The sequence below is a fragment of the Lolium rigidum genome, unplaced genomic scaffold, assembly GCF_022539505.1.
Source record: "Lolium rigidum isolate FL_2022 unplaced genomic scaffold, APGP_CSIRO_Lrig_0.1 contig_32528_1, whole genome shotgun sequence".
In the NCBI taxonomy this organism is placed as follows: Eukaryota; Viridiplantae; Streptophyta; class Magnoliopsida; order Poales; family Poaceae; genus Lolium; species Lolium rigidum.
In genome coordinates this window covers 163,763-179,997 of record NW_025900202.1, presented here as the reverse complement: position 1 = coordinate 179,997, position 16,235 = coordinate 163,763, and the positions used below count along the sequence as shown (strand labels likewise).

The 16,235-nt window shown below is 49.4% G+C and overlaps 2 protein-coding genes across 2 annotated transcripts; one reads left to right on the top strand and one right to left on the bottom strand.

The window, feature by feature from the left end:
* Positions 1-2,274: 2,274 nt before the first annotated feature.
* Positions 2,275-5,048, top strand: LOC124680982 (ras-related protein RABE1c-like). The gene is made up of 9 exons (XM_047215991.1): positions 2,275-2,292; positions 2,377-2,476; positions 3,343-3,415; positions 3,520-3,620; positions 3,715-3,780; positions 3,858-3,955; positions 4,287-4,349; positions 4,498-4,590; positions 4,670-5,048. The coding sequence occupies exons 2-9, from the start codon at positions 2,404-2,406 to the stop codon at positions 4,745-4,747; spliced, it is 645 nt and encodes a 214-aa protein (XP_047071947.1). The 5' UTR covers positions 2,275-2,292; positions 2,377-2,403; the 3' UTR covers positions 4,748-5,048.
* Positions 5,049-6,359: 1,311 nt separating this feature from the next.
* On the bottom strand, positions 6,360-6,842 carry LOC124681001 (zinc finger protein ZAT12-like). Its single transcript, XM_047216007.1, has one exon. It carries the CDS (start codon positions 6,840-6,842, stop codon positions 6,360-6,362), a length of 483 nt encoding a protein of 160 aa, XP_047071963.1.
* Between the last annotated feature and the right edge of the window lie 9,393 nt (positions 6,843-16,235).

Sequence of the window (16,235 nt, the reverse complement as noted above, 5' to 3'; positions counted from 1 at the left end):
TTGCTATATTGTATCTTGAGTCTTATCTATGGCTCCACTTCGAAATCAAATATTCTTATCCGTCATATTTTTAAAATCCTATATGAATAATTTAAAACGGATCTGCTGCCGGATTCGATGCGCAAATTATTCAATTTGTTTACAAATTACATATCTATCTCTGCAACGGTCCAACCCAATTACAAATAGAAATGGTGGGCTAAAGTTAATGTTTCATGTGGGATGGGATATTCCATTAATCCCGTGTCCCATCCCATCCCGATAATCCCGTTCACCCCTTTAATAATTTTCATTAGTCCCGTACGAGCTGAGTGGGATGAGCCCAACTAGCCCAGCGACAGCTCACAGGTCCCGAACCCTCCCGTGCTTGCTCAATGCTCACGGGAATATTTCGCCGCCGCCGTCTCCTGATCCCCACGCTGCAGCTGCCTTGGTCTCCGGTGACGTGGCGGAGGGCGTCGCAAGAGACGCGGTCGATGGGGGTCGAGGGCCCCCACGTGGAGCTCCTCGAGGCGCGCATGGCGCGCGGCGAGGACGGCCAGCGCGGCGTCGGTGAGGTTCCGGCAGGCGGAGAGGCGGAGGGAGCGGAGGTTGGTGGCGCGGAGGAAGGGCGCGGCGTCGGCGGCGGCGCACCCGGCGAGGCGGAGGCGGCGGAGGTGGGCAGAGCAGCGCGGCGCGATGGAGGCGGCGGCGGAAGGGTCGGGCGACGGAGGTCGAGCGCGGCCCACAGGCATGGGGAGGCCGCGAGGGACCATCAGGCACGGCAGGTGGCGGCGAGGGCGGCGCGGTCCCGGTAGCTGAGGCGCGCGAAGAAGTGCAGCGTCGCGGCGTCGGGGAGCGCGGTCCAGTCGAGCGGCTGTTGCTTCAATTTCTACTTGCGCTGTTTGGCTGTCTTCCCTGATTGATTAGAAATTGGAACAAGTGGGACATCCCTTAGAAGCCCTATTAGTTTTTCTGTTGGTGGGATATTAGGGAGGTGGGGCAGCGGGATTACACGGATGTGAGCGAGTGGGAGACGGACATCCCGTACCCATCCCACCTGAAACATTAGGGGTCTGTTCGTTTCTAGGATATACTAGAATGGGATGGAATGGTTCCATCCCATCCCATTCCATTCCATTCTCTCCATCCTATATGCTGTGTTCGGTTGAATTTGAACCTGTGGAATGGAATGGATTTTAATTAACCTAGACATCAATTGATTAGAGACTAATTTAATCTAAACGTTTTTAATTAAGCTAATTCCCCCAAATCGGATGAAGCTTGGCCACGCATCCGCGCATGGCCGAGGTCGTCGCCCTGCCGCCCCGCGCCCGGCCGGCCGGCCGAGGCTCCCGCCGCGGCGAGCATGGAGGCAGGGAGGGCCCTGGCGTTGACGGAGGAGGGGCCGCGAGCGTGGAGGAGGGGCGCGAGCACGGGGGAAGGGCGCCGGCATGGAGGAGGCTGGCCGCGCCTCGGTCCATGCCGCTGCTCCTCGGGCAGCCGCGCCGCCGCGCCTCTGGCCGCCGCCGCCCCTGGCCACGAGCACGGAGGAGCCGTGAGGAGGGCTGCGCCTGGCCCGGCCGTGGCCGCCGCCGCCCCTGGCCGCGAGCACGGAGGAGCAGGGAGGAGGGCTACGCCTGGCCGGCCGTGGCCGCCGCTGCCCCTGGCCGTGCTGTGCCTGGCCCGGCCATGGCCGCCGTCGCCGGTCCTCGCCTCCTGGAGGAGAGCAAATCGGGGGTGGGGTGGAGAGGAAGACGAGAGAGAGAGGTTATGCCAGGGGAGAGAGAGGAATTAGCGCTAAGAGCGACCGGTTCCACCTCGTCCGGCCGAATTGGAGGGATGGGTGTATTCCGTATCTCGTGGGAATATTCCCTGCTGAGGAATGAGTGCGTTCCATTCCAGTGCAAAACCGAACACTAGAATCAGTTCCAGGTGCGGCCAGCTAGTTCCAGAACCGAACAGACCCTAGCTAAAGTTCCTTTGAACTAAGCCCAATACTCCGAATGAAGAACGCCATTAGGCTAGCTCATTCGGCCCAAATGGTATAAGGCCGCAGCCCGTACGTATCGCACCTGGACTGTGAAGAAAATCCAGAGGTGGACCGGGTCCACCACCACGCACCCAGAAAACCCAACCCAACCCAGCCTGCTCCCTCTCCTCTCCTCTCCGGCCTCGCCCACGCACCGCCTTCGCTCGCCGCTCGCGAGGGGAGACAGAGATCGATCGCGCGATCGCCGACGCCGCCGCCGCCACCGCATCGGAGCTCGCACGCACGCACGCCAGCGACCGACGCCTTGCCCCCTCCGCTCGGTCCGTTCGCCCCGCCATTCACCCCCCGCGCGCGCCGTTCGGTTTCCGTCTACATACATTGATCTAATCTCGTTGCGGTTTTAGGCCTTCATCAGGAGATAGGAGGCCGCGATGGCGGCGCCGCCGGCTAGGGCTCGGGCCGACTACGACTACCTCATCAAGCTCCTCCTCATCGGCGACAGCGGTGAGTCCCTGCCCCTGCCCCCCTCGATCCGCGCGAGATCTGGTGGCTCTAGGGCCCAGTATGGTGTGCGGCTTGATTTGTTGTGCCGTTTGGGATCTGGCGCCCTAGATCAGCTCGCGGAGATGGCCGCGTGAAATTCGAACCCGTTGATTGAATCTAACTTCTAACTGTAGGAGGAGAAACTTGTTCCTGCTTGCAATGCGCAAGCGGTAGTATTCATCTAATGGCTGAAGTGATGCAGAAATCGAAGTGGGAATATAGTTAGTTACATTGATCGTCACATGGACTCAGGGGCAAGCTCTTGTTCCTGTGCCTGCGGCCTGCCTGTCCTGCTGTTAACAAAATCCCAAAGCCGACTTTGGCGTGCGTTTTGAGTTGATGTGCCGGCTGGGATCAGGCGCCTTAGACCAGTTTGCGGAGATGTCTGTGTGAAATTTTAACGGGCGAGAGAGCATCTAACCTCTTTTGTTTTATTGGATTAGTAGTGTGTGTTCTGCAAGAGAAGCTTGTTCCTGCTTGCAATACGTAGTTAGTTACATTGATCATATGGTTGTCACATGAAGTCAGGAACACGCCCTTGTTCCGTGTTAACAAAATCCCATGGTTGGTTTAAGTTATACAAGTAGGAAAAGAAATCTTAGTTTCCTTTCCCCTTAAATAAAGCTATTAGTAACCAAATCAGGGTTAACAGACCCTAGCTTTATCCCTGTTTGTGGCCTTACCGTATTTGTATGTTGTGGTGATTTATGCTCTTCTTTTTTATGTGGCCTTACCGATACTTAGCTTTATATAGTATTTCTCTTATTTTACGTTTACTGCTTTGCATGTTGATCCATAACTGCTCATTTTCCAACTTTTATATGCAGGTGTTGGGAAAAGTTGTCTGCTCTTACGGTTCTCAGATGGCTCCTTCACCACTAGCTTCATCACCACTATTGGGTATGTACTGTAGAAACCAAAGAATATATGTTTCTGAAATTATTATTCTGCATGGGAATGCTTATCTCAACTTGTAAACCATGCTTGTTGGATTCTTAAAATAGTATCGACTTCAAGATAAGGACTGTGGAGTTGGATGGCAAGCGGATTAAGTTGCAGATCTGGGATACTGCTGGCCAGGAACGTTTCCGAACTATAACTACCGGTATGGTTGCATACTATGAGCAAAGCAGGAGCGTTTCTAGACTTCTCTTGATCGTATGGATGGAGTTTCTCAAATGTCCGATTCTTCTTTGCAGCCTACTACAGAGGAGCAATGGGCATTTTGCTTGTATATGATGTCACCGATGAGTCATCTTTCAATAGTATGGACCTTTGTGCTTCGGTTGATCTTTTCAATATTGTGCTTGTTCTGATCATTTCCATTGTCACTGTCTTGCAGACATAAGAAATTGGATCAAGAACATTGAACAGCATGCCTCAGATAATGTAAACAAAATTTTGATAGGGAACAAAGCAGATATGGATGAAAGCAAAAGGGTATGCTCTTCCATTATGACTTATTTTCTATGCATGGTTGTTCTGTAGCTGTTTCGACTTGACTTGATGTTGCATTGAGTCTATTTTCATGTCCAGTGCAGTAAACATATCTTCACTGAATAATAGTCAGGCTGTGGAGATGTTACTCTTATGCATTTAGACTTTAGAGTATCATTTAACAATCCATATATCATGCCAGAAGCCCAGAATGCAAACAAAAAAGAAAAAAAATGTTCAGCATTGTAGACTTAGAATCACAATGTTCATCCCAAACTTTATTTTGGATTAACTTGTATCTCTCTTAACTGCTCAATTGCCTTCCTTCATGCAGGCTGTTCCCACTTCAAAGGGTCAAGCCCTTGCTGATGAATATGGGATCCAGTTTTTTGAAACGGTTAGTGAGAAGTCACAACTTCTGCTATTGCATTTCTTCTTTGTAGCATAATTGTAATTTTTTCTTTGATGACTTAGATGACATCTTCCTACGCATTCGTTTCCAGTGCATAATTGATATATTTATTTTTGTATATTTGCTCCTGCAGAGTGCGAAGACAAACCTGAATGTTGAACAGGTTTTCTTTTCTATAGCGAGGGATATCAAACAGAGACTCTCAGAGGCTGATTCAAAGCCTGAGGTATGTTGACCCTTTTCGTAGGTTTCACATCTTTGTACATTATATTGCATGGTGCCTTACAGTTTTCTCTTGGTTTCAGGGGGGAGGGACTATCAAGATCAACGAGGGTGGAGCTGATGCAGAGGCGGCACAGAAGTCGGCATGCTGCGGATCTTGAACTGTTGTCGCCACGAGGATAAGATAGTGGTGACCTGGTGCCTGTAATTTTTATGGCATTTAATTCTTTTTCGGCCTCTTTCTTCATGCATTATTTTAAGTTATTATTGCTGCTGTTAGGATTCGGACAAGTGTGTGTTTAAGTCAGAACAATTCCTTGCTGTATCGGTGGAGACTAACTCTGATGTTGATAAGTGATCACGATTAGCGCGTATACTGTGTGGGTAGCTGGGTTGGTGTTGTGGACTTTGGAGGTTACCACTTGGACATATAAAGTTGAATTTGCTGCCTATTTCACTTTATCTCCTATGCTCTTTATATTAGCCGGGTTGCTGGTTGCTTAGCAGGTAGATGGAACGAACTGATATTCTACGGCATAATATCTGCTCAATGATGATATTCTTTTTTGACATATATGCTATGACTTTCGACACAAGAACGATTCCTGTGCATTATATAAGGTAGGCAGAAGTCTGCTGAACATGCTCTCGACAATGGCAAATAACCCTTTGGACCAACATGCATTACATTAGGGCATGAGCAATGGAGGCAGTTGTTCAACTAGGTTTGGATAAACTTTTGACATATGCATGCCATATTATGGTCCCATTAATATGTCTTTCTCTTAAAAAGTTAATTTGGTTTTTCTCTTTCTCTCTCACATTTCCACTCAGTTTTCACTTTATAGCTGAAGAGGCTGCCTCCTGCTGAAGAGGCTGCCTCCTTATCCGAACCTAATTTGGACCACCCGAACCAAGATAAAGTTGCGAAGCAACATCCCTAGAGCTATGCATTGGTCATGCCCTTAGGTAGGGGCGACAGCGAGCTTGAGCACACGCATCTGCATTGGTACTATACAGCAATGTTTGATGTGTGCTTGTTTTTTTTTCGTGACAGTTTTTTTAACCATTGACTGAGGCAAAAGCCCCACAGTTAGATTTTATTCACATCTTACCCAAGTACATACACCATATATACAGAAAGAACCTTTAAGCTTACCTACTTACCTTTACAAAAGATTAGTGTAGGCTAGCTATCCATCTGTACTTAGCTTTAATCCTATGAACAAGAAGAGTAATGTCATGAATAAAATTACATCTCGACTCTGCAAAAGTGGGACATTCACCTGAAATATTTTCCAATTGCCTTGCTTCCATATATTCCAACAAGATAAAATCATCACTTTCATAAAGGAGGGTTTGCCGAAGTCTCTCCGAGCTGCTGCCACAGCTGACTGAATATCAGTGCCTAGAGACCAATCAATTTGTAAATAATTCCACACTCAATGGCTGGAGTTACAGGAAAAGAAGAGATGCAATCTGTCTTCATATGTTCTGGTTGGGCAAAGAACGCGCCTTGGACACTTTCCAATTTTCCTGACGAACAAATCTCTAGTATTTAGTCGATCATTGAGCAAAAAAGCAAAGCTGGTCTAGAAATTAAACTCAGTCACTCGCTTACTCAGGAAGATCTTGCTGTATATTTCCAAATAAAAAAAAACATATCAATCAATCAGCAGTACTCCAACGATATTTTACAACAGAAGGCAGAAGAAATCCCCGATCCCTAGGTTAAAGAGTATAGGAAGCTACTTCAGGAAGAAACAAGCAGGTTCATGCCCACAGGTCCAGAGCTTGCGCCGTCCCATCGGAGGGTGTAGCGTTCAGGTCAAAGCCCAGCAGCATCAGCCCCCTCGTCTCGCCGGTCTCCCGCTCGGCGATCACCGGCACGCGAGCGGCGTCATCCTCCTCGTCGGCGCCCGCGGCTCGGTGGCGCCTCATGTGCCCGCCCAGCGCCTGCCCGAGCGCGAACTCCACGCCGCACACCGCGCACCCGTGCCTCCTCGGTGGCGGCGGCGTCCGTGCGGGCGCGCTCTGGTCGCCGCCCCGCGGCCGCTTGTGGCTGGCGCGGTGGCCGCCGAGCGCCTGGAACGACGAGAACTGGCGGTTGCACGTCTTGCACTCGAACGCGCGCGGCCGCTGGTGCTGGTGCATGGGCTCGCCACCCGCCGCGGCGAGCAACAGCATCACCTCCTGGGCGATAACGGCGCCGTCCACCTCCGGCTCGTCGCCAAAGCTCAGCTGCAGCCTCTTCATGGTCGATCGTCTCGTCGCCGCGCGCCCAGAGAGAAAATGTGCAGCTACCACGAGGCGAGCTCTTTCTTCTTCGTGTCGTGCTACTGTGCTATCAGGCAAGAGGAGACGACGACGAGGTATTTATAGGATCCATCCATCTATGGTAGTACAATTAAGTAAGCTAGTTGGAGAATGATGCTAGTGATCATAGTGTACTGCGAGTAGCATTTCTATATGCTGAGAATAAGTCTCTTTGCGCAAGTCTCGCAATCATTCTGCTCGTTCCTTTGGACTTTGGTGGTTTGTGATGGGTAGATTAATGGGTGATGCGACTTTTTGTAGGAGTTGACATGCTACTACCTCTCGTTGAGATAGATATTCAGAGCAGCTCCGAGGAGTTGACTTGGACAAATGGAGTACTTTGGGGGTGGTTGGATGAGTTTGGAGTTCACCCGGAGTGAAATCTGCTGACCGCAGTACTCATGCGCGAACTGAGAGCGACTAGTGTGTAGTATAATCCCTTATTTATCTGTAGTTCTGTACTACTAATTAAGTACTTCGTACTAGTAGTACCTAGCCTCAAGTACAGTTCTGATTGGAATTGGCTGTACTAATCATATCCATAGCAGTCAAGGATCAAGTTCCTTAGATTAGACTTTAAATTTGATCAACCCCGTCCTTCGCAGTTGATGTGTCTGACACACATTCCGTAGCTCCTAAGTTATTTGATCCTCCTTGAAATTTCTCATTCCTGATAACTAAGGTTAACCATTTCCGTAGCTTGCTCTAGCTAGTGACTAAGCTAGTCAACATGTTCTAATTAAGCAATTCAAATGAGAGCAATTCAGTGTTTTATGTCATGTCTGCCGTCCTTTCTATTGTTTTGCCGTCTGAACTTATTCTTGCCCGGCCTTATGTGCGTTTTTGCTCTATATAATTGGAACTCATCCCTTGACTTGTAAATTTCCAAATTAGAAATCTCTTCTGACTTTGGATGGATAGAATAGTTAATTGACAGGTACGGCCGGAAATCCAAAGATCAACTAAGGCGACTGCAACCACTCTCACGGTTCTGCTCGAATAAAAAATGTGCAGAAGAATATATATGCTTCAGTGGAGAATGAGAGCTCTAATTATTAATCCGGTCTGGCGTAATCGGTGACCTGAACAAACTCTAAGTCTTACTTGGAGTGCAGTGCAGCAACTTTGGGCAAATCATCTTTAATAAGCAACTGGGAAAGTGCGGCCGGTGTTCTGTCTACACCCTACATACAGTGCATCTGATGATCAAAACTAACTTGGTCGTCGTCAAATTTTCTTCATCATTTTGGTCAGAACAGGGAGATCAGGCTGACTTCTTAGGCTCTTGCAATTAAGTTGAGCCACCGGTAGCAATAGCATGGTAGGATGAGTTGTCCCAGGCCCTGGCGCCACGTCCCGGCCCAGTGCTCCCAAAGACCTCTTTCGCTCTCAGAATCCGATAGAAATTCAGCTTCGGTCGCGTTTCGGACTAGGCGACGCTGAAACGGTATTATAGACTGCGAGTCGGGGCAGATTTAAGCCTGATCATGGGTTCGGTTTGACAAGCGAAAGCGATCGATCGAAATCCCTCACCAACGACGACAACGAAAACCCAGCTCAGTTCACCAGCGTCGTCGTCCCGCTTAATTTGTAGGCCGCTTCCTCCGGGTCTACAATATCTAGACCGCGCGCGCCTTTTGTCCCTCCATCAGAATTCAGAACTAGGTGAGACCATGCTACTATGACTATGCGTCTTGATTATATTCGATCAGATATCGTCTTTTGGGGATTCCTGGGCCCTTGCTTGTCTCATGCAGTATATTGTTATAAAGGAATTTACGTGTAGAAAGTGACTTAGCAGATTTATCTTTATTTCCTTTTGTGCATTCTGCTGTTGCTGAATCGGAATTCGCGTCTCTGGCGACCGCCGAAACGTCTCCCCTTTGTACAGCCATCTCTTCAATCTTTTTTTGCTAGGTTCATAGCAACCCATGTGCCTTTCTCAAACGTGGGAGCCTGATTTTTTTTATCAAACAACTCTTCAGGTGTTCAAGCACAACCGGATTTAGGATGCCTCGAGTTGGAGACCCAGAAGCATCTTCCTTCTTGAGAATGTTCGCAGAGTTCGGATACCTCTCAGTCATCACAGCTGGATGCTTGTTTGACAATAACCTATATCGATATGGAATGGGCTATATGCCCACCTTCTTATGTTGGAGCAAAATTCTCAGTAATTTCGGAGAGTCTTTCGCGGCATATAACCTTTTATGGTTGGTTCTTGACAAAATAGACTCACCCATGGCGCGGCCCTTTACTAGGTGGTGGAGAACATGAGGTGATGTAAATGTAATCATTCTCAAAACCGCATCCACATTGTATAGGAGTAGAGAATACACACTCTTACGCACGCACTTCATATAACTACTCTTTTCAGCAATGTAAATGTTTTGGCTGCTATTAGTACTCTTGCAAGAATACAATTTGGTATGTAATGCTAGCATGGTTATAGGAAGTGCATGCTTTAAGTTGTGGGTTTGTCTTATGTCAATAAAGTGTGGTTCTCTAAAATGGTTAGAAAAATCGTACATGCAAATGGGGTGGTGTTTAACGGGCTCGCGCCCTCCCTGTGACTCCTGCTCAAGAGCTGCAGGGATGACGCCTCCCTCTGGCGAGCCCGCCTCCCCTCCGATGTGCGTGTGGATGTCGATCTCTGGCTAACCTACCTTGTCCCTGAACGACCCTAGCTTCTCCTTGTTTTTTTCCGTTTTTTTTTTTGAGCTCGTCCCCTTGCGTTGGGCGTTTTGCTCCCCTCCTCTTGTTGCTAATGTAAAACTCAACGGGGTTCCACCCGATCTTTGATGAAATGGTAAATTCAGGCGGGAGCGATTTGTTCTCCCCGGTGATCTGTCAAAAAAAAATTTACTTTTCCGGAAGGAAATGAAGCATTCACTATTTTCTTAGGGTTTAGAGACATTGGTCGCGCATGAAATGGTTTCTCGACCTACATGGTGTCTTTGCACTTTTCGCCGCGATCTTGATATATGACCGTCCTTTGTGCATTTAGCGACAACGGTTGTGAAACCAAATTAAGTAAATTAAATTAGGTATATAATTTAAACACTTTTGCAATCTAATAAATGTATCGAACTCGGTTAATAATGTTTGAATTATGACGAAACACCTTCAAACATGATGATGAAAAAAATACCTCTATAAAACTTGATAAAAGATATTGTGTCTCCAAATTGTGATCACTATGGTTTTAATGCAACCATTTTGTGTATCCCCTAGGATTTGAACTTGAAACTCGATGTTCACTAGTGGAAAACAGGGCTTCCGTGGGAGCCTTTTGTCGCGGGCGCGCCTGCACCCGCGACAAATGGCCTGGTCACGTCGCCCCGAAACCATGTGGAGCGGGCAGGGCCTTTTGTCGCGGGCCGTATCTCGACCCGCGACAAAAGGGGTCTGAGGGCTGGCGCCTCCTGTCGGCACCCCTTTTGTCGCGGGTCGTAATACGGCTCGCGACAAAAGGGCCATGCCTATATATATAGAAGCAGCCAGCCACCCCCCACCTCATTTTTTCCTTGGTGGTGAAGGTGGAGGTGTATGCTAGCTCATTTTTTCTACATGTGCACAAGAGGTGTTTGATGGAATGCTTGTGAGAGGGATGCCACTTGGTTTTATTTGATAAGATTTCTCCTCTTTTTGATCCTAAAAGGTTAGCAACTATTTTCTCGACTATATATATATGCATAGTCCGTACAATACTAATTTTAGCAAGGTGATTGCATCTGATACATATATAATTGTACTTATGATGCAGATGAGTCATCCATGGATGTACGGTAACCGATGTGCTCCCGCTTTCAGAGAGGGCGTGAATTCTTTCCTGCTTGTGGCCGAGGCCAACAAGTCGAACCAAGGTTTTATGTGCTGTCCATGTCTAAAATGTAAGAACGAGAAGGATTACTCTTGCTCAAGAGACATTAAGAGCCACCTGCTTCGGTTTGGATTCATGTCCAGCTATAATGTTTGGACCAAGCACGGAGAAGAAGGGGTTATGATGGAAGACGGCGATGAGGAAGAAGATAATGATGACCAGTACCGATCTATGTTCTCTGAATGCTTTGATACCGCAATGGACGACAATGAAGAAGAAGGAGGTGAAGAACGAGGCATCGGATGATCCTGTTGATGATGATCTTCGTCGGGCCATTTCGATGCAAGAAGAGGCGTGGCACGGATAAGGAGAGGTTGCGGTTCGACAAGATGTTAGAGGACCACCACAAATTGTTGTACCCAGGTTGTGAAGATGGGCAGAGAAAGCTGGGTAGCATATTGGAATTGCTGAAATGGAAGGCAGAGGTCGGTGTGACTGACTCGGGATTTGACAAATTGATGATAATATTAAAGAAGCTGTTTCCAAGAAATAATGAATTGCCCGTCGAGTACATATGAAGCAAAGAAGCTTGTCTGCCCTCTAGGATTAGATGTGCGGAAGATACATGCATGCATTAATGATCTGTATCCTCTACCGCGGTGAGAAGTACGAGAATTTGAATAAATGTCCGATATGTGGTGCATTGCGGTATAAGATCAGAAAAGATGACCCTGGTGATGTTGAGGGAGAGCCACCCAGGAAGAGGGTTCCTGCGAAGGTGATGTGGTATGCTCCAATAATACCACGGTTGAAACGTTTGTTCAGAAACAAAGAGCATGCCAAGTTGTTGCGATGGCATATGGAAGAACGTAAGAAAGACGCGATGTTGAGGCACCCCGCTGATGGTCGGCAGTGGAGAAACATCGGGAGAGAGTTCCCGGATTTTGCAGGTGAGGCAAGGAACTTATACTTTGGTCTAAGTACAGATGGCATGAATCCTTTTGGGAGCAGAGCTGCGATCACAGCACCTGGCCCGTGACTCTATGTATCTACAACCTTCCTCCTTGGTTGTGCATGAAGAGGAAGTTCATTATGATGCCAGTGCTTATCCAAGGCCCAAAGCAACCGGGCAACGACATTGATGTGTACCTAAGGCCATTAGTCGATGAACTTTTGGAGTTGTGGGCCAAACCAGGTGTACGTGTGTGGGATGAGCACACGGAGCAAGAATTTGACCTACGAGCGTTGCTATTCGTAAACATCAATGATTGGCCCGCTCTCAGTAACATTTCAGGACAGACGAACAAAGGATACAATGCATGCACACACTGTTTAGATGAGGCTGAAAGTAAATATTTGGGAAAAAGCGAGAAAAGTTGTGTACCCGTTCAATCGTCGTTTCCTTCCGCGCAAGCATCCCTTAAGGAAAAAAGGCAAGCATTTCGATGGCGAGGCGGACCGCCGTCCGAAGCCTGTCCCCGTAGTGGTGCTGATATATTTGACATGGTCAAGGATTTAAATGTTATCTTTGGAAAGGGTCCGAGCGGTCGACCTGTTCCGAAAGACGATGACGGACACGCGCCCATGTGGAAGAAGAAATCTATTTTTTGGGAGCTAGAATATTGGAAAGTCCTGGAAGTCCGCTCTGCAATCGACGTGATGCACCTGACCAAGAATCTTTGTGTGAATATTCTAGGTTTTCACGGGCGTGTATGGAAAGACAAAAGATACACCGAAGCACGGGAGGACCGGGAACTTCATAAAGGACGAAACGGCAATCATCCCAGGGCAGTTTGTAGGGCCTGCCAGCTACGCTCTTACCAAACATGAGAAGGAGATCTTTTTTGAAGCCCTATTCAGTATCAAGGTTCCGTCTGGTTTCTCGTCGAATATAAAGGGGATAGTAAATATGAAGGAGAAAAAATTCCAGAACCTGAAGTCCCATGAGCTGTCACGTGCTTATGACACAATTGCTTCCGATTGCATTGAGGGGACTTCTACCGAGAAAATGTTCGACTAGCCATTGTGAAGATATGTGCATTCCTCAACGCAATTTCTCGGAAGGTAATTGATCCGAAACTTTGTCGGGATTACGGGAAGATGTGGTCCAATGTCTTGTCGGCTTCGAGTTGTTGTTCCCACCATCCTTCTTCAATATTATGACGCACCTCCTCGTTCACCTAGTTGAAGAGATTAGAATTCTCGGTCCTGTATTTCTACACAATATGTTCCCCTTCGAGAGGTTCATGGGAGTCTTAAAGAAATATGTTCATAACCGAGCTAGGCCGGAAGGAAGTATCTCAAAGGGCTACGGAGCCGAGGAGGTCATTGAGTTTTGTGTTGACTTTCTTCACGACCTTAAGCCGATTGGTGTTCCTGAATCTCGGTATGAGGGGAGGCTGACTGGAAAAGGCACACTAGGAAGGAAATCAATGGTGTGCAGGGACAAGATTTCTTTCAATCAAGCACACTACACAGTTCTATACAATTCCATCTTGGTGGCTCCGTACATCGAGAAACATAAGAATGCTTTACGAGAAATAAAGCCGGGCCAGCCCGAGTCCTTGATTACACGTCAACACATGAATACCTTCGGCGAGTTGGTTGCAAAGACATCTCATTAATGACCCATCTGTTGTGGAGCAGCTGTTCTTGTTGGCCAGGTTACCATCTTCAAACATATGTACATTCCAAGGGTACGAGATAAATGGGAATACATTTTACACGATCGACCAAGATAAAAAGAGCACCAACCAAAACAGCGGTGTCCGCTTCGATGCATCATCCCCCCAGATAAGGCCCTCCTAGATAAGCCTCCCCCAGTCTTTTGTCCCGGTTTGAGCCTCCACCCGGGATGAAAGTTTCGCGCGCCACTTCGTTCCCGCCTATTTTCTTCCCGCATTCCCGCCATTTTTCCACTATATATATGTAGGCTTGGACTCATATCTGCAAACCTCATCACTCTCTCCCATGACTTCCATCGTATGTCTAACACCCCGGGAGGCGGAGGCGCTTTGCGCCTCGAACTACCCCTGCCCTCCTGGCTACCGCGTCCCGATCGGCTGGTTGCTGAGCGTCGGAGGCGTACCGGTCCCTCCTATCCCTGTAGGTGTGCCACGCGAGATGGCCATCACGAACCACTACTATTTCGAGCTCACGCCTGAGCAGCGGAGGAATCCCCAGTGGCATCCCGACTACAGCCCGACTTGGGACAGCTTCTTCATCAATCGGCGTGAGAGGGCGGTTGCCGAGTACGAGGAGGACGGCCCGCCTCCTTCGAACTTCAACGAGGCCGGCCGTCGGATGTGGTGGCGCGGCCGGACTCTCCAGAGCGTCATGGCCTATCGTGGCCCCCGCCTGCGCTACCCTCAATCCCAGCCCACGCGCGGTCATCCGCCGAGGTTCGACAACCGCGACCCCGATGCTAGCGACGATGACGTCGGCGACTTTGATGACTACAGTGGCGACTATTATAGGACTAGGCACGACTATGATTGAATGGCTCCAACATTCGAATCTGGCCATGTATCTTATTTTTCAGTTGAGCTCTGTACTTTAATTTCAGTTCAATCGTAATAAATTTCAGTGTCAACCACTTTATTGAACAAAAACAACCGACAACGACTTTATAAACTAAATTTAAACTAATAGAACCGACAACGACTTTATTGAAATTACAATAAAATAGATAAATTACTAGTCTAGTCTCTACTCGTCGTCGGAGGTTGTCTCCGTCCAAATGTCATCCCACCGAGGGTCGATTTCGGTCCAAGTTGTATTCGGGTTCTCGAGCTCGAAGGCAGCGACGGCCCGACGGTGGCGCCTGTTGGACCTGCGTTGTGCCCTAAGGTTAGCAAAGAACGCGTCGGGGGACTGCGCCCTCCACTGGCGCATCAACGCGCTCGTCGCGCTCGGCGATGGCGATCTGCGCTGCACCGGCGATGCCGGCGACGGTCCTCGTCGTCGACGAGGCACGGCAGTGGCGCGAGGAACTCCGCCTCCTCTAGCGATTCAACATCCGGGAAGTTCATGTCGTGCCCTGGCCGCCGAAAGCGCCACGCCGCCGCGTCGTAAGCGCGCGCTGCCTCCTCCGGCGTGTTGTACGTGCCGAGGGTGAGGCGGAAGCCACCGGCGCGTATCTCGGCGGTGAACCTACCGCTCGGACGCACTCGAACGCCACGGAAACCGGACGCCCCTCGACGACGTGGAGACATCCCGGAGATGAATGAGCGGAGGCGGTGGAGACGTGTGGTTGCGCCCGCACTCGTCGCTCTATATAGCGCACGCGGGGCATGGCACGTGTAAGCGGTGGCTACACGTCGCACGCCGGCGTCGGCGGGGCGAGGCACGTGGTAGCGGTGGCTACACGTCGCACGCCGGCGTCGGCGGGGCGAGGCACGTGGAAGCGGTGAAACGTTTGATATGATGCGAGATGCAAATAGTTATATGGATGTCATATTCATGTTCATTGGATTTTTCTGATCAATTTTCATATATAAAACTTTTCTATTTGAGTTACCATTTAAAAGTTATTGAAATAATAGTTTTATTAAGTTAAAATAGATAAAGCAGGGTTTATTTTTAAAACAGAAAAAAACAGCTCCAGGGGCTGATCCGCGTCCAACGGCTCTAGGCCGTTGGATTCAAACGGCCGGAGCCGTTGGATGCACATGGCGCGGATCAGCCGCCTCCTCCCACCCCCTTTTGTCGCGGGTCGAGCCACGGCCCGCGATAAGAGACACCCCTTTATCGCGGGTGGTGGCACGACCCGCGATAAAAGGGGCCTCTATCGCGGGTCGTGGCTCGACCCGCGACAAAAGGGGTTAGGTATAAATACCTAACCCCGCGGGCGGAGCCCCCACCCGCGACACCCGGAGGCCAGCACTTAGCGAAAATCACGCCGCCAGGCTGCCGGAATTTTCCGTGCCGCCATTGCCGCCGTCGATCTCCTCTGCCGCGCCGTCGCCGCCGTAGGCCTCCTCGAGCTCCCTCTGCCGCGCGCGCCCTCTGCCGCCGTCGATCTCCTCTGCCGCGCGCGCCGCCGGCCGCAGGTGCCGCGCCGTCGATCTGCCGCCGTACGTGCCGCGCGCCCCGCCGTCGATCTCCTCGCCGCGCACGCCCTCGCCGCGCGCGCCGCCGGCCGCCGGTGCCGCGCCGTCGATCTTTCGCCGTGCCGCGCGCCCCCCGCCGCCGCCCTGTGCTCGTGCCGGCCCCGCCGCCGCGCCCCCTCCGCAGGTAGAAACCGCCGTGTGCGCCGGCGCCCCCGGCCGGCCCTCTTTTTTTTTAAATTTTTTTTGACTTACTTAGATAATTAGACATTTTAGTTAGATAATTAGACTTAGTTAGATAATTAGACATTATACATTTTAGTATATAGACATTTTCGTATGTTAGTTTAAATTTTGTTGTACCAATTTTGTAGTTAGATAATTAGTAGTTCAATTTTTTTTGTAAGTATTTTAGTATATAGACATTTTAGTATGTTAGTTTAAATTTTGTTGTACAAATTTTGT